The sequence below is a fragment of the Varanus komodoensis genome, unplaced genomic scaffold (assembly GCF_004798865.1).
Source record: "Varanus komodoensis strain SLA01 unplaced genomic scaffold, ASM479886v1 scaffold154, whole genome shotgun sequence".
Lineage (NCBI taxonomy): Eukaryota > Metazoa > Chordata > Lepidosauria > Squamata > Varanidae > Varanus > Varanus komodoensis.
Genome location: NW_025335449.1, coordinates 26,402 through 43,914, shown reverse-complemented (window position 1 = coordinate 43,914; position 17,513 = coordinate 26,402). Strand labels below are relative to the sequence as shown.

Genomic DNA, 17,513 nt, shown 5'->3' with positions numbered 1-17,513 from the left:
AGGCAGTTGGAGTAGATTGTACTGGATTTACTCACTACGAAAGATGCTAGAAAATTTTGCCTGTCAATCATCCAGGGTACAACTCAGTTTCCCTTTGTTGTTGTTCATTGCGAAGTCGCGTCCGACCCATCGCAACCCCATGGACAACATTCCTCCCGGCCTTCCTGTCCTCCACCATCGCCTGGAGTCCACCCAAGCTCACACCAACTGCTTCACTGACTCTGTCCAGCCACCTCATCCTCTGCCGCCCCCTTTTTCTTTTGCCATCTATTGTTCCCAGCATTAGGCTCTTCTCCAGGGAGTCCTTCCTTCTCATTAGGTGGCCAAAGTACTTGAGTTTCATCTTAGTATCTGGCCTTCTAAAGAGCAGTCAGGGTTGATCTCCTCTAGAAATGACTGGTTTGATCACCTTGTGGTCCAAGGGACTCGCAGGAGTCTCCTCCAGCACCACAATTCAAAGGCCTCAATCCTTCGGCACTCTGCCCTCCTTATGGTCCAGCTTTCACAGCCATACATTGCAACTGGGAAAACCATAGGCTTGACTATACGCACTTTTGTTGGCAGGGTGATGTCTCTGCTTTTTAGTATGCTGTCTAGATTTGCCATAGCTTTCCTCCCCAGGAGCAAGCGTCTTCTAATTTCTTGGCTGCAGTCCCCTTCCGCAGTGATCTTGGAGCCCAGGAAAATGAAATCTGTCACTACCTCGGTTTCTTCCCCATCTATTTGCCAGGAAGTGAGAGGACCTGATGCCGTTTTCCTAGGCAACCCAAAACATTTTGCATCAGTGGTTCTATTTGGAATTTCATAACACATGCATCTTTCTTAAGCAATACATTTATGTGCCATCAAGTTGTCTCCAAATTATGGTACCCCTATGAATGAAAGTCCTCCAAAATGTTCTAACCTTGACAGACCTTCTTGGGTTTACAAGACCTTTCCATTCCTTTATGGAATCGATCCATCTCATCATCGGTCTTCCCTTTCTTCTTCTATCTTCAACTTCTAGCATTATCATCTTTTAAAAAGCACGATCAAAACAAAAATACTTAAAAACATTATAACAAGGCAGTAATAAACTAGGGCATTGGCATAGTCCACCGTGAGGCAGGGGAGACTTGCATAAATTAACATGCCTTCAAGAAACGTTTAAAGCTCTGCACACTTGCGGCTTCTTGAACAACGGGAGGCTGCCCCAGAGGACTGGTGCCACCACCAAGAAGGCCTGCTGTTACTTGGCCACCCTCTGCAGGTTGTGGAAGGACCAGTGGGGCCTCCTTGGAGGAGTATAGGAGTCACCTGGGTGTATTTAGAGGAAGGCAGACAGTTAGGTATTGTTCCCACCTGAGAAGGCACAGTGCATGTTTTGATTGACCAAAATACTGAAGTTTGAATGTCCCTTTGTCTCTTATTCTAACCTTTCCTTCTGCGAATGACTTTCTCTTTCACAGGATGAGCCCTCCTGGTCAGCTGTTCCCATGAAACACTGCATTTTTGCCTAGAGATGCCAGTTGTCCAACACCACCGAAAATGCCCCGTGGATTTTGTGGACCCAGCAAAGGCCTGGGTAGTTAAGCCAGGTCTACAGCCCTTTTAGGAGGCCAGAGTGGCCCTTCCAGTTAAAGCCGTCATTTCTTTCTAATCTTGTCCTGAGGTAAATCTGACACAAAATGGCTGCTGAGAAGGGGAAAATGGCAAGGGATTGTCTGCAGCTCCAGGCTCTGTTGCAGCAGGGGATGAAGGCCAGGGAACATTTAGGGGAGGGTGACCTCAAACCTGGGGTGGCCATGGAGATAGTAGGAAGGGCTCCTCGTGAATTCAAAGCCGAGAATGACCAAGGGTTTCTAAAGATGGAGGTCCCGGGACATGATGCAGGCGACTCAGGTGAGAGGCAGGTGAAATGTTTGGGATCCCATGATGCCCAGGAAGGAACAGAGTTCCCACAGTCAGGGTGGGGAAGCCCCCAGCTGCCTGGACCTCCAGCTTGGGGGAATAATAAGGGTTTCCTGGCCTCCCTTGAGGGAGTGGCTAATGCATATCAGAGCTCCAGAGAACTGTCTGAGCTCACTAGAGAAGCCCAAGGAGACCCTGCAAAGATGGATGCCCCAAAGATGGAGGACGACTGGAGAGAGGACTCGGCCGCCATGGACGTGCAGCGGACGCTCTTCCGGCAGTTCCGCTACCAGGAGGCCGAGGGGCCCCGCGAGGCCTGCAGCCGCCTCTGGTACCTCTGCCACCGGTGGCTGAAGCCCCAGCGGCACACCAAGGAGCAGATCCTGGAGCTGGTCATCCTGGAGCAGTTCCTGGCCATCCTGCCCTCGGAGATCCAGAGCTGGGTGAAGACCGGCTGCCCTCGGACCTGCGACCAGGCGGTGGCCCTGGCAGAAGACTTCTTACTAAGGCGGCAAGGCCCCGGGCAGCCAGAACTGGAGGTGAGGACATGTCATGGTGCAGCTGGACAGCCGCCTGAGAGGGATGGCTTCACTTGGCTCCCTGCACTGAGCAGGGGTTGGACCTGGTGGCTTCCGGCCCCTTCCAGCTCTCCTGTTTTATGATGCTGTGATTCTCATGGGTGATTCCAGGAAATTTAGGGGAGCAACTCCCCGGTGTGGAAAGATGCAAATCTCCTGGGCCGCTTTGCCTAGGAAACAGGGTAACTAAGGGGAGAAACGCTAGAGGTGTACAAAACGATCGTGCTTATGGAAAGAGCAGATAGGGAGACATTTTTTTCTCTCCTGTGTACCTTGAGAACCCGAAAGGGTCCTCCTTGTGATGCTGATGGGTGGGAGATGCAGGACAGATAAAAGGAAGCTTTCTTTCACACAGTATGTGGTTAAATAGTGAAATTGGCTGTCACAGGCTGCAGTGATGGGTACCATGACAGGAGATGGGTATGCCCTTGCCTCCAGCAGGGACAAACCATCGCGCAGCTGATCTGCTCCCATGGTTCCCCCCATCTCAGCTGAAACAAGGGCTCTCCCATCCTGGAGGACTCCTTTGGGGCTCAGGGAATGGGGGTTCATCTTTACCACATCCTATGCACACCCCACAATCCTGAATCATGGGACAGCAAGGCACAGAAGGCATATGAAAAACAGCCGCATTCGAAAATAACAGTTTGGGTGAAGAGAGGTAAATCTGCTCGAAAGGGTGTGTAGGTATCGGTCTTCCTGTAGGACAGGGCCCAGTCTGGGAGTCAGAGGATCACAGGCTTGGGAGCACGGTGAAGGATGGAGACAAAAACTTGGAGCCCTTTTATGTTATGCTCAGACTCCTTAACAATTCAAGGTCGATCTTTGTAAGCCAGTTACAGAATATCTTACTTATTTCATTTCCATATTGCCCCATAGCCAAAGCTTCCTGGGCAATTAAATTTGGATAAATCCATGGAGGAGGAGGAGGCTATCCACACCTACTGGACCTGATGGCTATATTTAATTATGCTATTTTCTTTATTATTTATTGTATTGTGTTCCTGTATTTATTTTGTTTATAGCCCACCTTTATTTCTGCGAGGAAATAATTTTGCATAGTTTCCCTCCACTTCTGTTTTAGCCTCACAACAACCCTGTGAGGTAGGCCGGGTCAAGAGTCGCCCAGCGACTCAAAGTCACCCAGTGAGCTCCTTGGCTGAGTGTTGATGAGAATCTGCATTACCCAAACCCACTGCTGTGACTGCTAGGTAACACTAGTTCTTAATAGCAGAACTAGTAGGCCACAAGGTCTACCACTCAGAGCCAGATGTAAAATATTAATAATAGAATTATAAAATTCAATAATTTAATTATAATTATTATAATTACTTCATTTCTATACCATCCCACAATCGAAGCTCTCTGAGCAGTTGACACCAGTCCATAAAACAGATATTAAAATACAATAAAAATAAAATAATGGCTCAAAGAGGCTTCTGTACATATAGAATTAGAGCGTAGGTAGTATGCGTGTGTATACCAGCTGCTTAAATAAGGGAGAACTGCTAGTCCTCATGGTTACCTGCTTTCTCCAGTATTCAAAGCGGTTGATTGGCCACTGTGTGAACATGGATGCCAGAGTAGAGGTATGCTACTAGGGTAACTTTAATGAGTTTGTAGTATTAATATACAAAGGTCAAAATAATTTTGGACTGTGTTATTTGAGCAACGCCCTTGCCCCATCCACTCCTGCCTGTTTGTATCGGTCATTAAAGGGAGGCCTTTCTGCATCCCAGAAGCCTCTTGGAATCTTCCAATGGCCACACAAAAAGGGCATTTAGACCACAAAGTTATGCCTGTCTAGGTAGACAAAAGCCCTGCAACTCCCAGTCAAGCTGGCTGGGAATTTTCTTTCCCGTCTAAATATGCATGGAATTCTATGCTAGCTGCAATCAATCAATCAGTCAATCAATCAGTCACAAGCATTTATATCCTGTCCTTCCGCCAAGTGCTCAGGACGGCTTACAAAATATATAAAAGTACAATGTAAAACCTCAGTTATTAAAACAATGTAAAAACATCATGAACTTAAGAAAAAGAAGGAAAAAATAGAAAATGTGACTGTGAAGAGAGAAAAAGAAAAAATTGTAAAACATCTAAACCCCTTGATTATTAAAATAATGGTTGAATAAAATTGTCTTTACCTGGCGCCGGAAGGAATACAACGTTGGCACAATCCTATGTGTCTCTGGACAGAAAAAGTCACACAATTCCCAGCATTTTTCTCTTGACTGAGTACTTTACTGGTTACTCTTTTCGGCCCAAATATGCCAAAACAGACATTTGATTAGTTTTGATTCAGCATTTGTGATTGTCCCTTTGTATTCTACGTGACTAAATTTCTGTTTGCGTGGCATATAAACATGGTGATCCGATCGACTGATTTGAAAAAGTTTTATTTCTAAAGCACTGCACGGAATATATAACGTAAGTAATAATTGCTAAGAAAAGAAAGTGGGTTGGATTCCACAGTTCACGACTGGAAAATTCTCTCGCTGGCCGTGGTGTTTCTCTCCTCTTTGCTCCCTGCTGAAGGGTTCTAGAAGCTGGGCCCTTCGAACAGGATGGCCTCCAGGGCAGCGCTTGGGGGAAATGGATCAATTTCCTCGTATTTGCCCAGAACGCTGCTCCAGGCGAAAAAAGGGGGAAGAGCCAAGAGACGTCCTCTGCCTCTTGGAAGCCCGCCTGGCTTTGCTCCATTTCCTTGCGTGAGGACCCTGTTTCTTGTTTCAGGATTCGGCCCTGGTGCAGGAAGGGGCATTGGGTGTCTTCAAGGGGAGAGAGCACCCTCCATTCATCCCCGAAGAGAAGCGACTTTCCTCTGAGGCCAGCCAGGAGAGAGATGGCGAGAGCACCTTGCAGAGTAAGGATTTCCCTGCGTGCGCATGTGTGCGGTGTTGACGGCCCTGCGAACCCCAGATGGCTTTTTCTCACACCGCTCTCTTCCTGTCACGTATCAGGATGGCCAACACGCAACCCATGTGCCACATGCTTTTCCCTGGTTGTTTTTGCAGGGGGAGGGAGGGGTGATGTCCGCTTTTTATTCCAACCAGAAAACCTCAGTTGATCATGCTCAGTTTTCACAGAATCTTCTTGGAGTGGGGATAAGAGACACAGCACATTTGAGAGAAAGGGAATTAAATGTTATTACTGAACTCCATTTTACTGTGCGGAGGGAAGACCCAAGAAGAAGAAAAGCAGATCAAGAATTTTCCAGCAAATGGAAACACCGCAGGACAAATTGCTAGTGTGGATCCCTGAGGGTTAGCATACGCACATTTTCAGATCCCACAGAGTTCCTGGTCCCAAACAATAATCCAGCCACGGATAAGACAAAGCTAGGGACCAAAACAAGGATGGGACTGGAAGAACAGTAAATGCGAAAGGCAAACTTTCTCTGAAAAGATGCTCAGCAGACCGACCCTCATCCTTGTCTGTGCACTGATTTTGATGTCCCATGTGGACCTAAACTCTCAGTTCTTTTAACAGAAAAGATACAGACTGGGTTCAGACAACTTGACAAACCATGTTGGTCTGTTGTGCTGTCTGAACCTAGCTCTGGTATTTCTTCACAGCAAGTTTGGTCTTGAAAACCCACAAAAAGAAACAATGGTTTGTTCTGTGGTTCCTCTGCCACCTTGACTTGCTGTGTCTGAACCCAGGATCATGGTTTCCATGGTCCTGGTATGCAACTACCACAGAGTCCTCTGGAAAGAGTGGCAACTGCGGGGGGACCAATGAGGAAGAGGCAGGGAGTGATGCATCCTGGGGCTGAATTTCAGGCATGGCGGCTGATGGGATATGTGCCAACAGTTGGAGGACTGAGCAGGGAGGACGAAAACCATGAGAGAAACCATGATAAAGCAGAAACCACTTAATTGTCTGGTAGATCATGGTCAAGAACCACGAACTGTGGTAGCTGCGCAGCGTTGCTTGTGGTGCGAGCATACCCAGACTCTTCAGACCCTATAGGGTAAGGAGTGGGTGCTCCCCTGGTCCTCCCCCTAGTCTCCTAGGGCAAGGGCAGACCCAGAACTCATGGGGGCTGGAAGCCGGGGCTCACCTAGCCCTCCCTTCTTCCCTAAACCCATTTCCCTGTGAAGCTGTGGGCAGATATCTCTGTGCAAACAGCTTGATGTGCGCCGGTATATTCAGTCCTCCTGCTCAAACTTCCCAGTTGCTTTTGGGCTGGCCTTGTTCTTATGTTAAAAAAACCCATGCTGTCTTTATAGTTGCTTGTTCCTGTGGCACCCAATCTAGATTCTGGACCATGTTCTGGTGCCTTACCACAGTTTCTTTGTGAAAACATCGTGTTCTCTTCATGATTGCAGGCCAAACTCTCTCTGGGTCATTACAAGAAGCTTTGAGATTCAGTACCTCCTCCAGGGTTATACAAGAGCTCACCTCTTTGCATACATTCATTCAAGGATTAAAAATGAAAGAAGGTCATACATGCCAGTCCACAGCAGACCAACGTTCACAGATCTCTTTTACTAAACAACAGCATTTTCTATATCCATCCAGGGGCTTGATTAGTTCATACATTGCTAAGGGACCAATACACGGCTGGATTCGAGGTTACATAATATGAAGGAGGGAAATGTCATTACAAAGAATCAGCAATCTGAAAAGCTAGGCAGCTTTTCTTTAAAACAAGGTGTGGGGAATTAAGGAACAGGATGGCTTTGTCAAAAACCTGGAAAACTGGTGCTTTTTAGCATCAGCGGTGCAGCCCTCTGTCCCTGGAGGTTTCCAACTTCTGACCTAGGGTTTATAATTTCTCATGCCTTCTTTGAAACCCATAATCTCTGAACACCAGTTTTCGACATACGCAGAAGATTTTCCTGAGATTTCTGTCTTTCCGGGAAGCAATAAAGAGTCTCATGTAATGTTTAAGCCTGGCATGTTTATTGTGGCATCATCTACCAGTTGTGGTTACTTGGGTTGATGAAAATCTTCTCTATTTTCCCATGCAAAGTCGGGTTTGTTTGCTAGGATAATCATAGATGATATTTTCCATCTTTAGGGTTTAACTTCTCAAGTGTCATTTTCTGTTTTCCAGCAGGTGATGGGTGGATGACAGAGAGCAAAGAGGAGAAACCCCAGTTAGAGAAGAAAAAAACAGTGAAACTTTGTGGGACCCCTTGGGGAACTCTCCCTTGGCCCCAGGAAGATGGAGAAGCTTCTGCGAGTCAGGAGGGGTCTGAGAAAGGAAGGAAAAGTTGCCTAGATCCCAGAGCGGATGCCTTGTTGCCATATTTAGAAGAAAGTGGGGAAATGAATCAAACAATTGTTGTCAAGAGAAGGCGCCGAAGCCGGGGAGAAAAGGTCTGTGGCGTGTGTGGGAGAAGCTTCAGCCGGACCACAGTGCTTGTTGCACATCAGAGAACCCACACTGGGGAGAAGCCGTTCATGTGCAAAGATTGTGGGAAATGCTTCAGTTTGAAGTCCACCCTGGTGGCGCATGAGAGGACCCACACGGGGGAGAGACCTTACACCTGCTCACAGTGTGGGAAGAGCTTCACCGTCAGCTCAGATCTCACCCGGCACTATCGGATCCACATCGGTGAGAAGCCATTCAACTGCCTGGAGTGCGACAAAAGCTTCAGCCGGAAGACGCAGCTTCTCAACCATCACAAAGTCCACACGAGGGAGAAGCCGTACAAATGCTCACAGTGCAGCGAGTCCTTCAGCCGCAGCTCCAGCCTCATGATCCACGAGGGCTCCCACACGGGCGAGAAGCCCTTCAAATGCCCGGACTGTGACAAATCCTTCAACACGTCCTCCCAGCTGGTCAAGCACCACCGGGTGCACACGGGCGAGAGGCCATACACCTGCTCCGAGTGCGGCAAGAGCTTCAGCCAGAGGCAGATTCTGATGGTGCACCAGAGGATCCACACGGGCGAGAAGCCTTTCAAGTGCGCCACCTGCGGGAAATGCTTCTGTGACCGGGCCGTCCTCATTCGGCACCAGAAGGTCCACACGGGGGAGCGGCCACACCAGTGCGCCACCTGCGGGAAGAGCTTTTCCCACCGAGCTGTCCTTGTTAGACATCAGAAAATCCACACCAGGGAAGCTCTCAACATCCTTTCGCTGGAGGAAGAGCCAAACGATGCCTCCTAAAGCTCAGTCCCTTCAGGAGTGGCTCGGATGTAGCTTCAGGTGACTCGTCGCAACTTCATAGAGTGCGGGTTTAGACATGTGCTGAGCCAGTGGCCCATAGGGTCTTTCTCTCTGGTGTGCCCACAGTGGGGTAGAGTAGACCAGAAGTGTGCAACCTCACACCCATAGGCCAGATGTGGCCCTCTGATACTGTGTAGCCTGCAGAGCACCCTTGTGGTGTCCTGGCTTGAAAACATTTATGTTCCCATTGTCATCATTGTTTTAACTTGTCTCTTTTCTATACCACCCAAGAGCAGAAGGTCTCTGGGCTTTTCCCAGCCATTTATCCACGCAGAATCATTCTTAAAAGCTGACATCGGGAAGGCTGGCCTGGGTCTTCGGGGTTGGATCATCAGCAGTAAGAGGGTGTTGTTGTTGTTAGCCGCAAAGTTGCATCCAACCCATCGCGACCCCACAGACAACATTCCTGCAGGCCTTCCTGTCCTCCACCATCCCCCAGAGTCCACTTAAACTCACACCCACTGCCCCAGTGACCCCATCCAGCCACCTCATCCTCTGCCGCCCCCTTCTTCTTTTGCCATCTATTGTTTCCAGCATTAGGCTCTTCTCCAGGGAGTCCTTCCTTCTCACTAGGTGGCCAAAGTATTTGAGTTTCATCTTCAGTATCTGGCCTTCTAAAGAGCAGTCAGGGTTGATTTCCTTTAGGACTGACTGGTTTGATCGCCTTTCAGTCCAAGGGACTTGCAGGAATCTCCTCCAGCACCACAATTCAAAGGCCTCAATCCTTCGGCACTCAGCCTTCCTTATGGTCCAGCTTTCACACCAATGCATTGCAACTGGGAAAACCGTAGCCTTGACTATACGCACTTTTGTTGGCAGGGTGATGTCTCTGCTTTTTAGTATGCTGTCTAAATTTGTCATAGCTTTCCTCGCAAGGAGCAAGCGTCTTTTAATTTCTTGGCTGCAGTCCCCGTCTGCGGTGATCTTGGAGCCCAGGAAAATAAAATCTGTCTCTACCTCCATTTCTTCCCCATCTATTTGCCAGGAAGTGATAGGACCTGATGCCATGATCGTAGTTTTCTTGAGGTTGAATTTCAAGCCAACTTTTGCACTCTCCTCCTTCATCCGCATCAAGAGGCTCTTTAGTTCCTCTTCACTTTCTGTCAGTAGAGTGGTATTATCTGCATATCTCTTACACTGGTCTACAAATTTTGGGAAATTATGGACTGTGGAGATAAAATGTGCTAATTCTTTCATATTTTGATTAGATGAATTAGAAAACAGATGATAAAGGTGCTGGTTGGCTAAAGTTTTCAAGATACTTTGCAATAAAGATTTATACACAGGTGAGTATATTTGCCTCCAAGGGTGGGAGGTGTCCGATGATCATGATGCCTCGTAACTTCCCGAGCAAGTATAGTAGAACAATGAAAATGCTACCACGTGGAAGTGTATACATTTATCTTCACTTTGAGACTAAAGATTATTACCTAACTAATTTATTGTTCTTTTATTGCAAGGTGCATTTGTCTTGGTCAGATCCACGCATCATACAGTTACATCTGGTGGCTTGCAAAAGTCTCATTGCCTAACATTTCCAAGGAACAGTTGCGTGATATTTTCCCTCAGAAGCCAAGACGCCTCCAAACTGTGTAAACAATGCAGATAACTTCTGTTATATTTGTGGTATTACATTTGCATCTCAAAAGTGCCGTCTGACAGCAGTGGTCAAAAAGGCATCCCACCTCTATTTTGGATGCAAAATGGGGGATCAGGACAAGAGGTGGGCCTCTCATTATGGCTGTGTTCCATGTGCAACTTCTCTGCATCGTTGGCTAAACAAGAAGAAAAGGTCTACGCCTTTCGCCATCCCAGTGGTGCGGAGGGAACCCACCAATCATAGTGGCGACTGCTATTTTTATTTTTATTATTTTATTTTATTAAAACATTTTTATGCCGCCCCATTCGCCAAAGCCTCAGGGCGGCTTACAACAAATAAGTTAAATAACATTTTAAAATATATACATTAAAATAAATTACGAATATACAATATAAAATAAGCCACCCTGGCCAGAAAAATTCAATAATACTAACATTTGAAATGCTGCTTGAATAAAAAGGTCTTCGCCTGGCGCCGAAAAACAAATAACGACGGCGCCAGGCGAACCCCTCTGGGGAGCGCGTTCCATAACTTAGGCGCCACCGCTGAGAAAGCCCTCCTCCACCCTCCATGGTTCCCCCAATTGCAAAAGGGATCTCAAGAAAGAAGTGGACCGTGGAATAGCCAAACATTCCACCTGCACTGCGTTCTGTACCCCGTAGGGAGGACTTGCAAATTCCAGATCCACCAGACCCCCATTCTCTAGACTTAGATGATGATAAAGATGGTAATTTTGAATTATTTCGATGCAATTTTGACCTGAAGCTGTATCTTGGAAACTGGAGCCAATTCATTCTCAGGGCTTAGTTTTCCTTTGTCAGTGACCCAGTTCTGGTAAAATTTAGCTACTTTCGTTTCCGAGGCTTTCTCCGTGTAGACCAGTGTTGTCAAAAGGGATGTAGAGATGGGAGAAGAAGGCATTTCAGGAAAGGGAATTAGCAGGAAGTGTGAGCAAATGACAACCAATTCAGGAGGATCGGGTTCAGGAGAGACTGTCGATGTCCCCATAGCTTTATTTCAGCACATGTCCATGGACAGAGCAGAAGACCCCCCAGAGAGGGGGCAGAGGACCCTCCAGAGAGTCGGAGCCCCGGTGGACCCCCTAACACTGCTCCTGGTAGGAGCGTTTAAATTAAGCTATGCTGATGGTCTGGCCCCGCCCCTTTTGCTTTCAGCCCCGCCTCCCACCAGAATGTAGTCCTTGAGAAATTCTCTCAAATTGAGTTTGATCCCTTTAGGTTCATTAGGTGCTGACTCCCATCAGCCCCAGCCAGCTTAGCTGAATGTCTGGGATGATGGGAATTCTAGTCCAACCTGTGAAGGGCCACAAATTCCCCACCCTTGTTATAGGGGCATGTTTTTCTGTATGTGGTACATCACTCTTAACTTGTTATGTAGGAACAAGCAACTGTATTTAGTTTGGGGCAGAGACTTAACGGTTAGCTGTTGGCATGGTAGACAGCCAAGGGCTGGGTGCAGAATCCCTGAAAACAGCTGATTGAGAGTTTTTGTTTTTAAGTTATGAACTATAAGTAAGCTGACAGAGCATACACAAGGTTGTGTCAAGGTGGGTGGGGAATCCATTTAATGCTTGCACAAGGTGGGTACCATGGCTGAAAACAAACTTGTCTTCCTCTCATAGCCCCTTTTCTACACCTTTCTCTTCATCCTTTGGGTCCTTCCCTCAAATTCTGGCATCTGCCATAGACTTGCTTTTGTACTAATTAGGGGAAATGGTCGAATAATGATTGGCTGGGCCATCATCCAGTTAAATAACCCAAAGGTATTTTGTGGCCGGGAGTTCCCACTAGTCCTAAGCAACGGTGAAGAATGATAGGCAGTGGTACCCAATACCTGCAGGGTTATCTGTTGCCTACCTTGTCCTTGTGGTTTCGTGCCATCAAATCATCTCTGGCTTACGGCGAGCCAATGACCAAGTGCCCTCCAAAATGTCCGATCCTGGACAGCCCTGCTCAGGTCTTGCAAACTCGAGGCTGTGGATTCGTTGGAGTCCATCCTTCACAAGTTCCTCTTCTTTCTTTCCTTTGAATTTCCCTGGCATGATGGTCTTCGCCAGCTGATCCTGCCTTCTCACGAGGAGCCCAAAGCCCAACAGCCTCAGTTTCCGTATGTTTGCTTCTAAGGAAAGTTCTGGCTTGATTTGGTCCCTGGTTCCTCTGTCTGTCCATCCAGGGTATTTGCAAACCCATGTTTTGAATGCATCTGTTTTCTTCCTGTCAGCTTTCTTCACTGCCCAACTTTCATAGAGTGAGTCAGAAGGGGCCTCCTGGGCCATCTAGTCTGACCCCCGACTCCAGCCAGCTCCATTCATGACATGCCTACCAATTGCATGTCCCGCTTTCACACCCAACTGTAGTGATTGGGAACGCAAGAGTGCAGCTGATCTTGGCCTTCGCCTCCAGTGGAATGTCCTCGCCCTGGGTGATCTGTTCCTTCAGCACTGCCCTTCCAAACTCCAGTCTCCTGCAAGTCTCCATTTGAATTGATGATGCAAAATCTGCCCTCATTTTAGTGGATTGTATATATTCCCTTTACATGAACTGATAAAGGGTGCAGTCCTATAGCCTCCCGACATTGCCTGCAGAATTTATTTGGAATCCCAGCTCTGAGATCTCTGACTGGAGTTCCTGCCCTGCTCCTGCAGCCAAACCTCAGCCTCTCTGAGGTCAGAAATCAACCTCAGAGAGGAGGAAAAAGGGTGTGCTGCTGGTGGGGAGGGGAGGAGGCCGAGACAACAGCAGAACAGCACCCCTCTCCAGGACACTTCCTCTAAAATGGGTCCAGGAGTCCTACAGGAGTGCCTTTGCTCACCTATTCCACCTAGTCTGCTAAGGTCTGCTGGGAATAATCTTCTGAAGTTTATTTCTGCAAGATTAATACCAACTACACAGAGGACTTTCTCAGTGGCCACCCTAAACTAGGAAACAGCCTGCTGGGAGAGATGATTATCCCAGATGATTAGATTCCAGAGGGAGCTAACCAACCGTGTATCTCTTCCAACAAGCCTTCCCAGCTTAGTTCCCAGATTAGTTTTCGTGAGTATGCTTGTTTTTAGTCTAATTTTGAATTGCTGGCTTTCATCTCTTGCAAACTGACTGGTGCATAGGGGAATGGGGTGGTATATAAAAAAATCAAACTAAAGAGAGAGACTGATGGATCTAGATAGCCAAGCGTGTCTGTCAAATGAAACGCGAGGCACAGGGTGAGCAGCAGTGGAGATCGCTGCTTCTCAGCCTTGCACTCTGCACTGAGTTCTGCAGATCGGCCTCCATCTTCACATGCAGATTCCTCACAGAGCTTGGATCATATCCTAAGGGAGAAATCCCATCCTGCCAGGGAGGGCTCCTAGGAGCCATGGAAGTTCTTGGACCTTCCTTTGCAGGCAGAGAAACGCCTCCTGGGGTTAGAGCAGGCAGCTGCAGCAGGGACTGTGCCCCTCAAAGTGTTTTGTGGGGCAGTGGGGATCAGTGGTTACTGCCGAATAGGTTTGTCCTGGAATCCCCATGTCCTGAGTCAGGAAGACTCCAATTCAACCCTGCTCAGCTCAGTAAACTGTTAAGTTAATTTCCCCCTCCTTGGCAGATAAAGCCTAGGATGACTTTTAAAGCAGCTGTGGAATTGGTTGGGTTTGCAGTGACCTCAGCTTTTTCGGGGGATACTAGCGCCAGAGAATGACCGATTTGGCCAAAGGCTGGACACAGTGATGAAACGGCTGCATTTGCCAATTTCCCCCTTCTGCTCCCATCTAGGCAAGTCTTACGAAAAGTTGTGCTGAAATTCCTTCATCGTATCTGTGAGACTGGTAAGCCTCACCATTAGAAGCCCAGAGGCACTGCAGGGGAGTTAATGCGCCAAGCTGGTTGAAGGATGCTGTGTGACTGTGTACATCAACCGCACGTGCAAATTCGACACATTCGGTCCATTTGCAGGCTCCCCAGCATCTAACCTGAAGGGTCCTCAGAGCAAGGCAGCACCCAAGTTTTGGGGGGGGGGGGTACCACAATTGCCGGAGGCCTTATGGGCAATACAAGGCCACAACTACTCCCCATAATGTGAAGGTTTTACTGACCACGTGGATCTGATTGCTGAGTTTTGCTGTCAACCAATGAATCTGCTGATAAACACGGCAGACATGTGGAGAGTCATTGCAAAAGCATAAAATTACATAGCCGGTAAAAGATTAAAATAGTCTCCGATGTGCTCACAGAGATTATAACAAACAGAAGCCACAGAAAAAAGCTGACAATTTCCTTTTGTCAGCCTGGCTCCCAATCTGACTGGCAGGGAATGACTGGCAGCATTTCTGACTCTGAAAACTTTGTTCTTTTGAGCCAAGAATTAGGCTGGGTTTGAAAAAAGAGACTGTGTGTTCTTTGGAGGAATGTTGTGTCCGGAGTGGCAGTTAAAACGGTGGGCCCTGAGCTGGCACAGTCCTGCTCAAATCTTAGCCAGTGGGTATTTGCCCTGTGCTTGTCCTACGGGGGTCAGTAATACTTGGCCTACCTTACAGGAGCGTTGTATGACTTCTGAAAAAATCTATGTGAAGGGGATTGTGCACTTACAGGGAAGTGCTTGGCAAATAAGTATTATTAGTCTTGGGATTAGGGTATTGTTTTAGATATTCTCTATTTCTAAATGCCTTCTTCTGTCTTCTGGTCTGGAATTCCTTTAAATAAAAGCCTTGAGTTGGTTAAGTGTGTTGAATTTTCCCAGGTTATTCTCTACCAGCGCTCTCCAGCCAACACCTTCCAGATTTGTTGGACTGCAGCTCCCACCATCCCCAGCCAGCATGGCCAACACATTAATAGGGTGCCCGGTTGTTTTCTACAATCCCTGGGTGGGGAAATATTGCTCATCTTAAGAACAAAGACAGGGCACAATCCAAAATAAGTATGCAAGGAGTAAGTCCTGGTGAATGTCATGGAATTTATTTCAGAGTAACCAGAAGTACAATCATGCTTTGAAAAGGAGAGGGGACAGACTTAAGTATAAGCAAAATGGGAAATGCACACAGCCTTCAGACCATAAGAACATGGCCAGCTGTGCAGGAAAACCCACAAACAGGATGTGACCGCAACAGTATTCCCCCACCCACGTTCCCCAGCAACAGTTCTACACACGTATGCTGGCTCTGATACTGGATGAATCATATGGTCATGAGCCACTGATCGCATACACCACTCATGTTTTCCTTCACTTTTTCCCAGTAGTTGTACTCTTTCATCATAGAAGAGCTGCTCCAACACCTGATGAACACCAGAGGGCTATTTTATTTATTTAAAACTCTAGACCATCCCTTACCGTGGTCTTGGGAAGTTTAACAGTAAGACAAAATACAGTATCCCAATAAAAAATTTCCAATCAACCATAAAACCCCAATTAAGACAACCAAATGTTAACACATTGGAAAAATAAAAAGGATTTAGCCTGGAGCCAAAAAGAATAGTGACGGCACCAGGTGAACCTCCCTGGGAAGCGAATTCCACAATTGGGGTGCCACCACAGAGAAGGCCCTTATCCAGGTAGTCACCCTCCTAATCTCCTTCAAGGAGGGCTCCTGGGGAAGGGCCTCTGCCCCAGATCTCAAGGGGCAGGCAGGCACATAGGGAAGGAGGTGCTCTTTCGGGTGACCAGGCCCTAAGCCATTTAGGGCTTTATAGGTCATCAGCAGCACCTTAAATTGGGCCTGGGCTTCAACTGGAAGCCAGTGTAGGTGGAAAAGGACTGGCATTGTATGTTCATACCTGCCAGTCCCTGATAACAACCTGGTGGCTCTATTCTGGACCAGCTGAAGTATCCGGACCATCTTCAAGGGCAGCCCCACGTAACGCGCATTGCAGTAGTCCAATTGGGAGGTTACCAGCACATGGGTCACCGCTGCCAGGCACTGCCCATCCAGATAGGGGCGCAGTTGATGCATCAGCCGAAGCTGGAGGAAAGTGCCCCTCACCACACCGCCACCTGGGATTCCAGGGACATCTCTGGATCGAGGAGCACTCCTAAACTGTGCACCCCATTTTGGGACCCGAGGTTGGCCAAATTCTGAGGATTCCTACTGGCTTAGATTCGTCCCTCCCCCTCTGATGTTCGCTGGCTGTGTAAAGGGGAAATTTTACTGTGGCCTGTCCTGTTTGAATCTCCAGCTTTCTCTCCCAGCCTTACACTGAAGATCTCTGCAGTTTGCATCCCTTGGCAAAACGCCATGTACACTGATTGATTTTGTTATCGATCATTACGAATTTTTATACGCTGTCCCATTCTTCTAAACTGCCAAGGGCCTGTGGGACTGGGACAGTGTATAAAAATTAGTAATGATGATGAAATCAATCGCCTGGCAAGGCTACTGAACACAGAGTCAGAGTGGATGAGAAAAATACTTTGCATCACACCAGAGTGACTGGAGAAGTTTGGAAACCTGAGATATGTAAAGAGAAATGTTTAAAAAGGCTGTACAGTAGGTCTGCACGTAGAGGCCTGTCTTGCAACAAGATACTGCAGTACCAAGTCAAGTGAGTGCTGCCAGTTTAAAATGACCACTGAATATCTTGGTCTTTTTAAAGCTATTTGAGGGGCTTGCTCTGGCCCAACACCCTTAGAGGGTCTTTCCCTCTACAAAGTGTACTTCTGGAAAAGGTGGGATTCTCCCAGACCAGCTGACACCTCCCTTGTGCATGAAAAAGGGTGTCCTTTCACATGCAAAAGTAACAGCGCATCAGATAGGAAGGCAAGACCTTGCAATGTAGGCACTGTTGTCTCTCTGGGTTGGGAATGCGTCTGTGTAGACAGATAATCTGTAAGTTCGAATTTTCTTAGCCCATGTCATCTCATTTCAAAACTGCAGTCTCTCTTCAATAAAACAATAGCGGCTCTCTTGTGACATCCATCTATCCCAGAACCGAGATGACCACCAAACTGGATGTCTCCAGGGAGAAGGCATTTCCTACATCACCATTTACCAAGGAAAGTCTTCCCCAAATCGAAATTATCACAATATGCCCACATCCAGAAATGACCTTGCTCGCTTGCTTTTCCTCCCCGTGCCTCTGCTAGAGGACTTACAAGAGGGGTAGCGGTGAAGGTTCAGCGTACAGTCCTATATATGATTAAGCAGAAAAAAGGTCTAGAACTCCCAGCATGCCCTAGCTAGCGGCTGGGGCATGCTGGGAGTAGATCTTTTTTCTATTGTAACACACGTGTTGCTCACTTCCACTGTAACCCTACACAAGTTTACTCAGAAG

General features: G+C 47.5%; 1 protein-coding gene across 1 annotated transcript in view; it reads left to right on the top strand.

Annotated features, from left to right (window-relative positions):
• The window catches only part of LOC123021054, a 61,129-nt gene extending 52,046 nt beyond the window's left edge, over positions 1 to 9,083 (top strand). Inside the window, exons 12-14 of the mRNA XM_044425449.1 lie at positions 1,671 to 2,429; positions 5,205 to 5,334; positions 7,534 to 9,083. Of these exons, the coding sequence (XP_044281384.1) occupies positions 1,671 to 2,429; positions 5,205 to 5,334; positions 7,534 to 8,594 (1,950 nt within the window). The 3' untranslated portion in view covers positions 8,595 to 9,083. The remainder of the gene's footprint in view (positions 1 to 1,670; positions 2,430 to 5,204; positions 5,335 to 7,533) is intronic.
• The last annotated feature ends 8,430 nt before the right edge of the window (positions 9,084 to 17,513 follow it).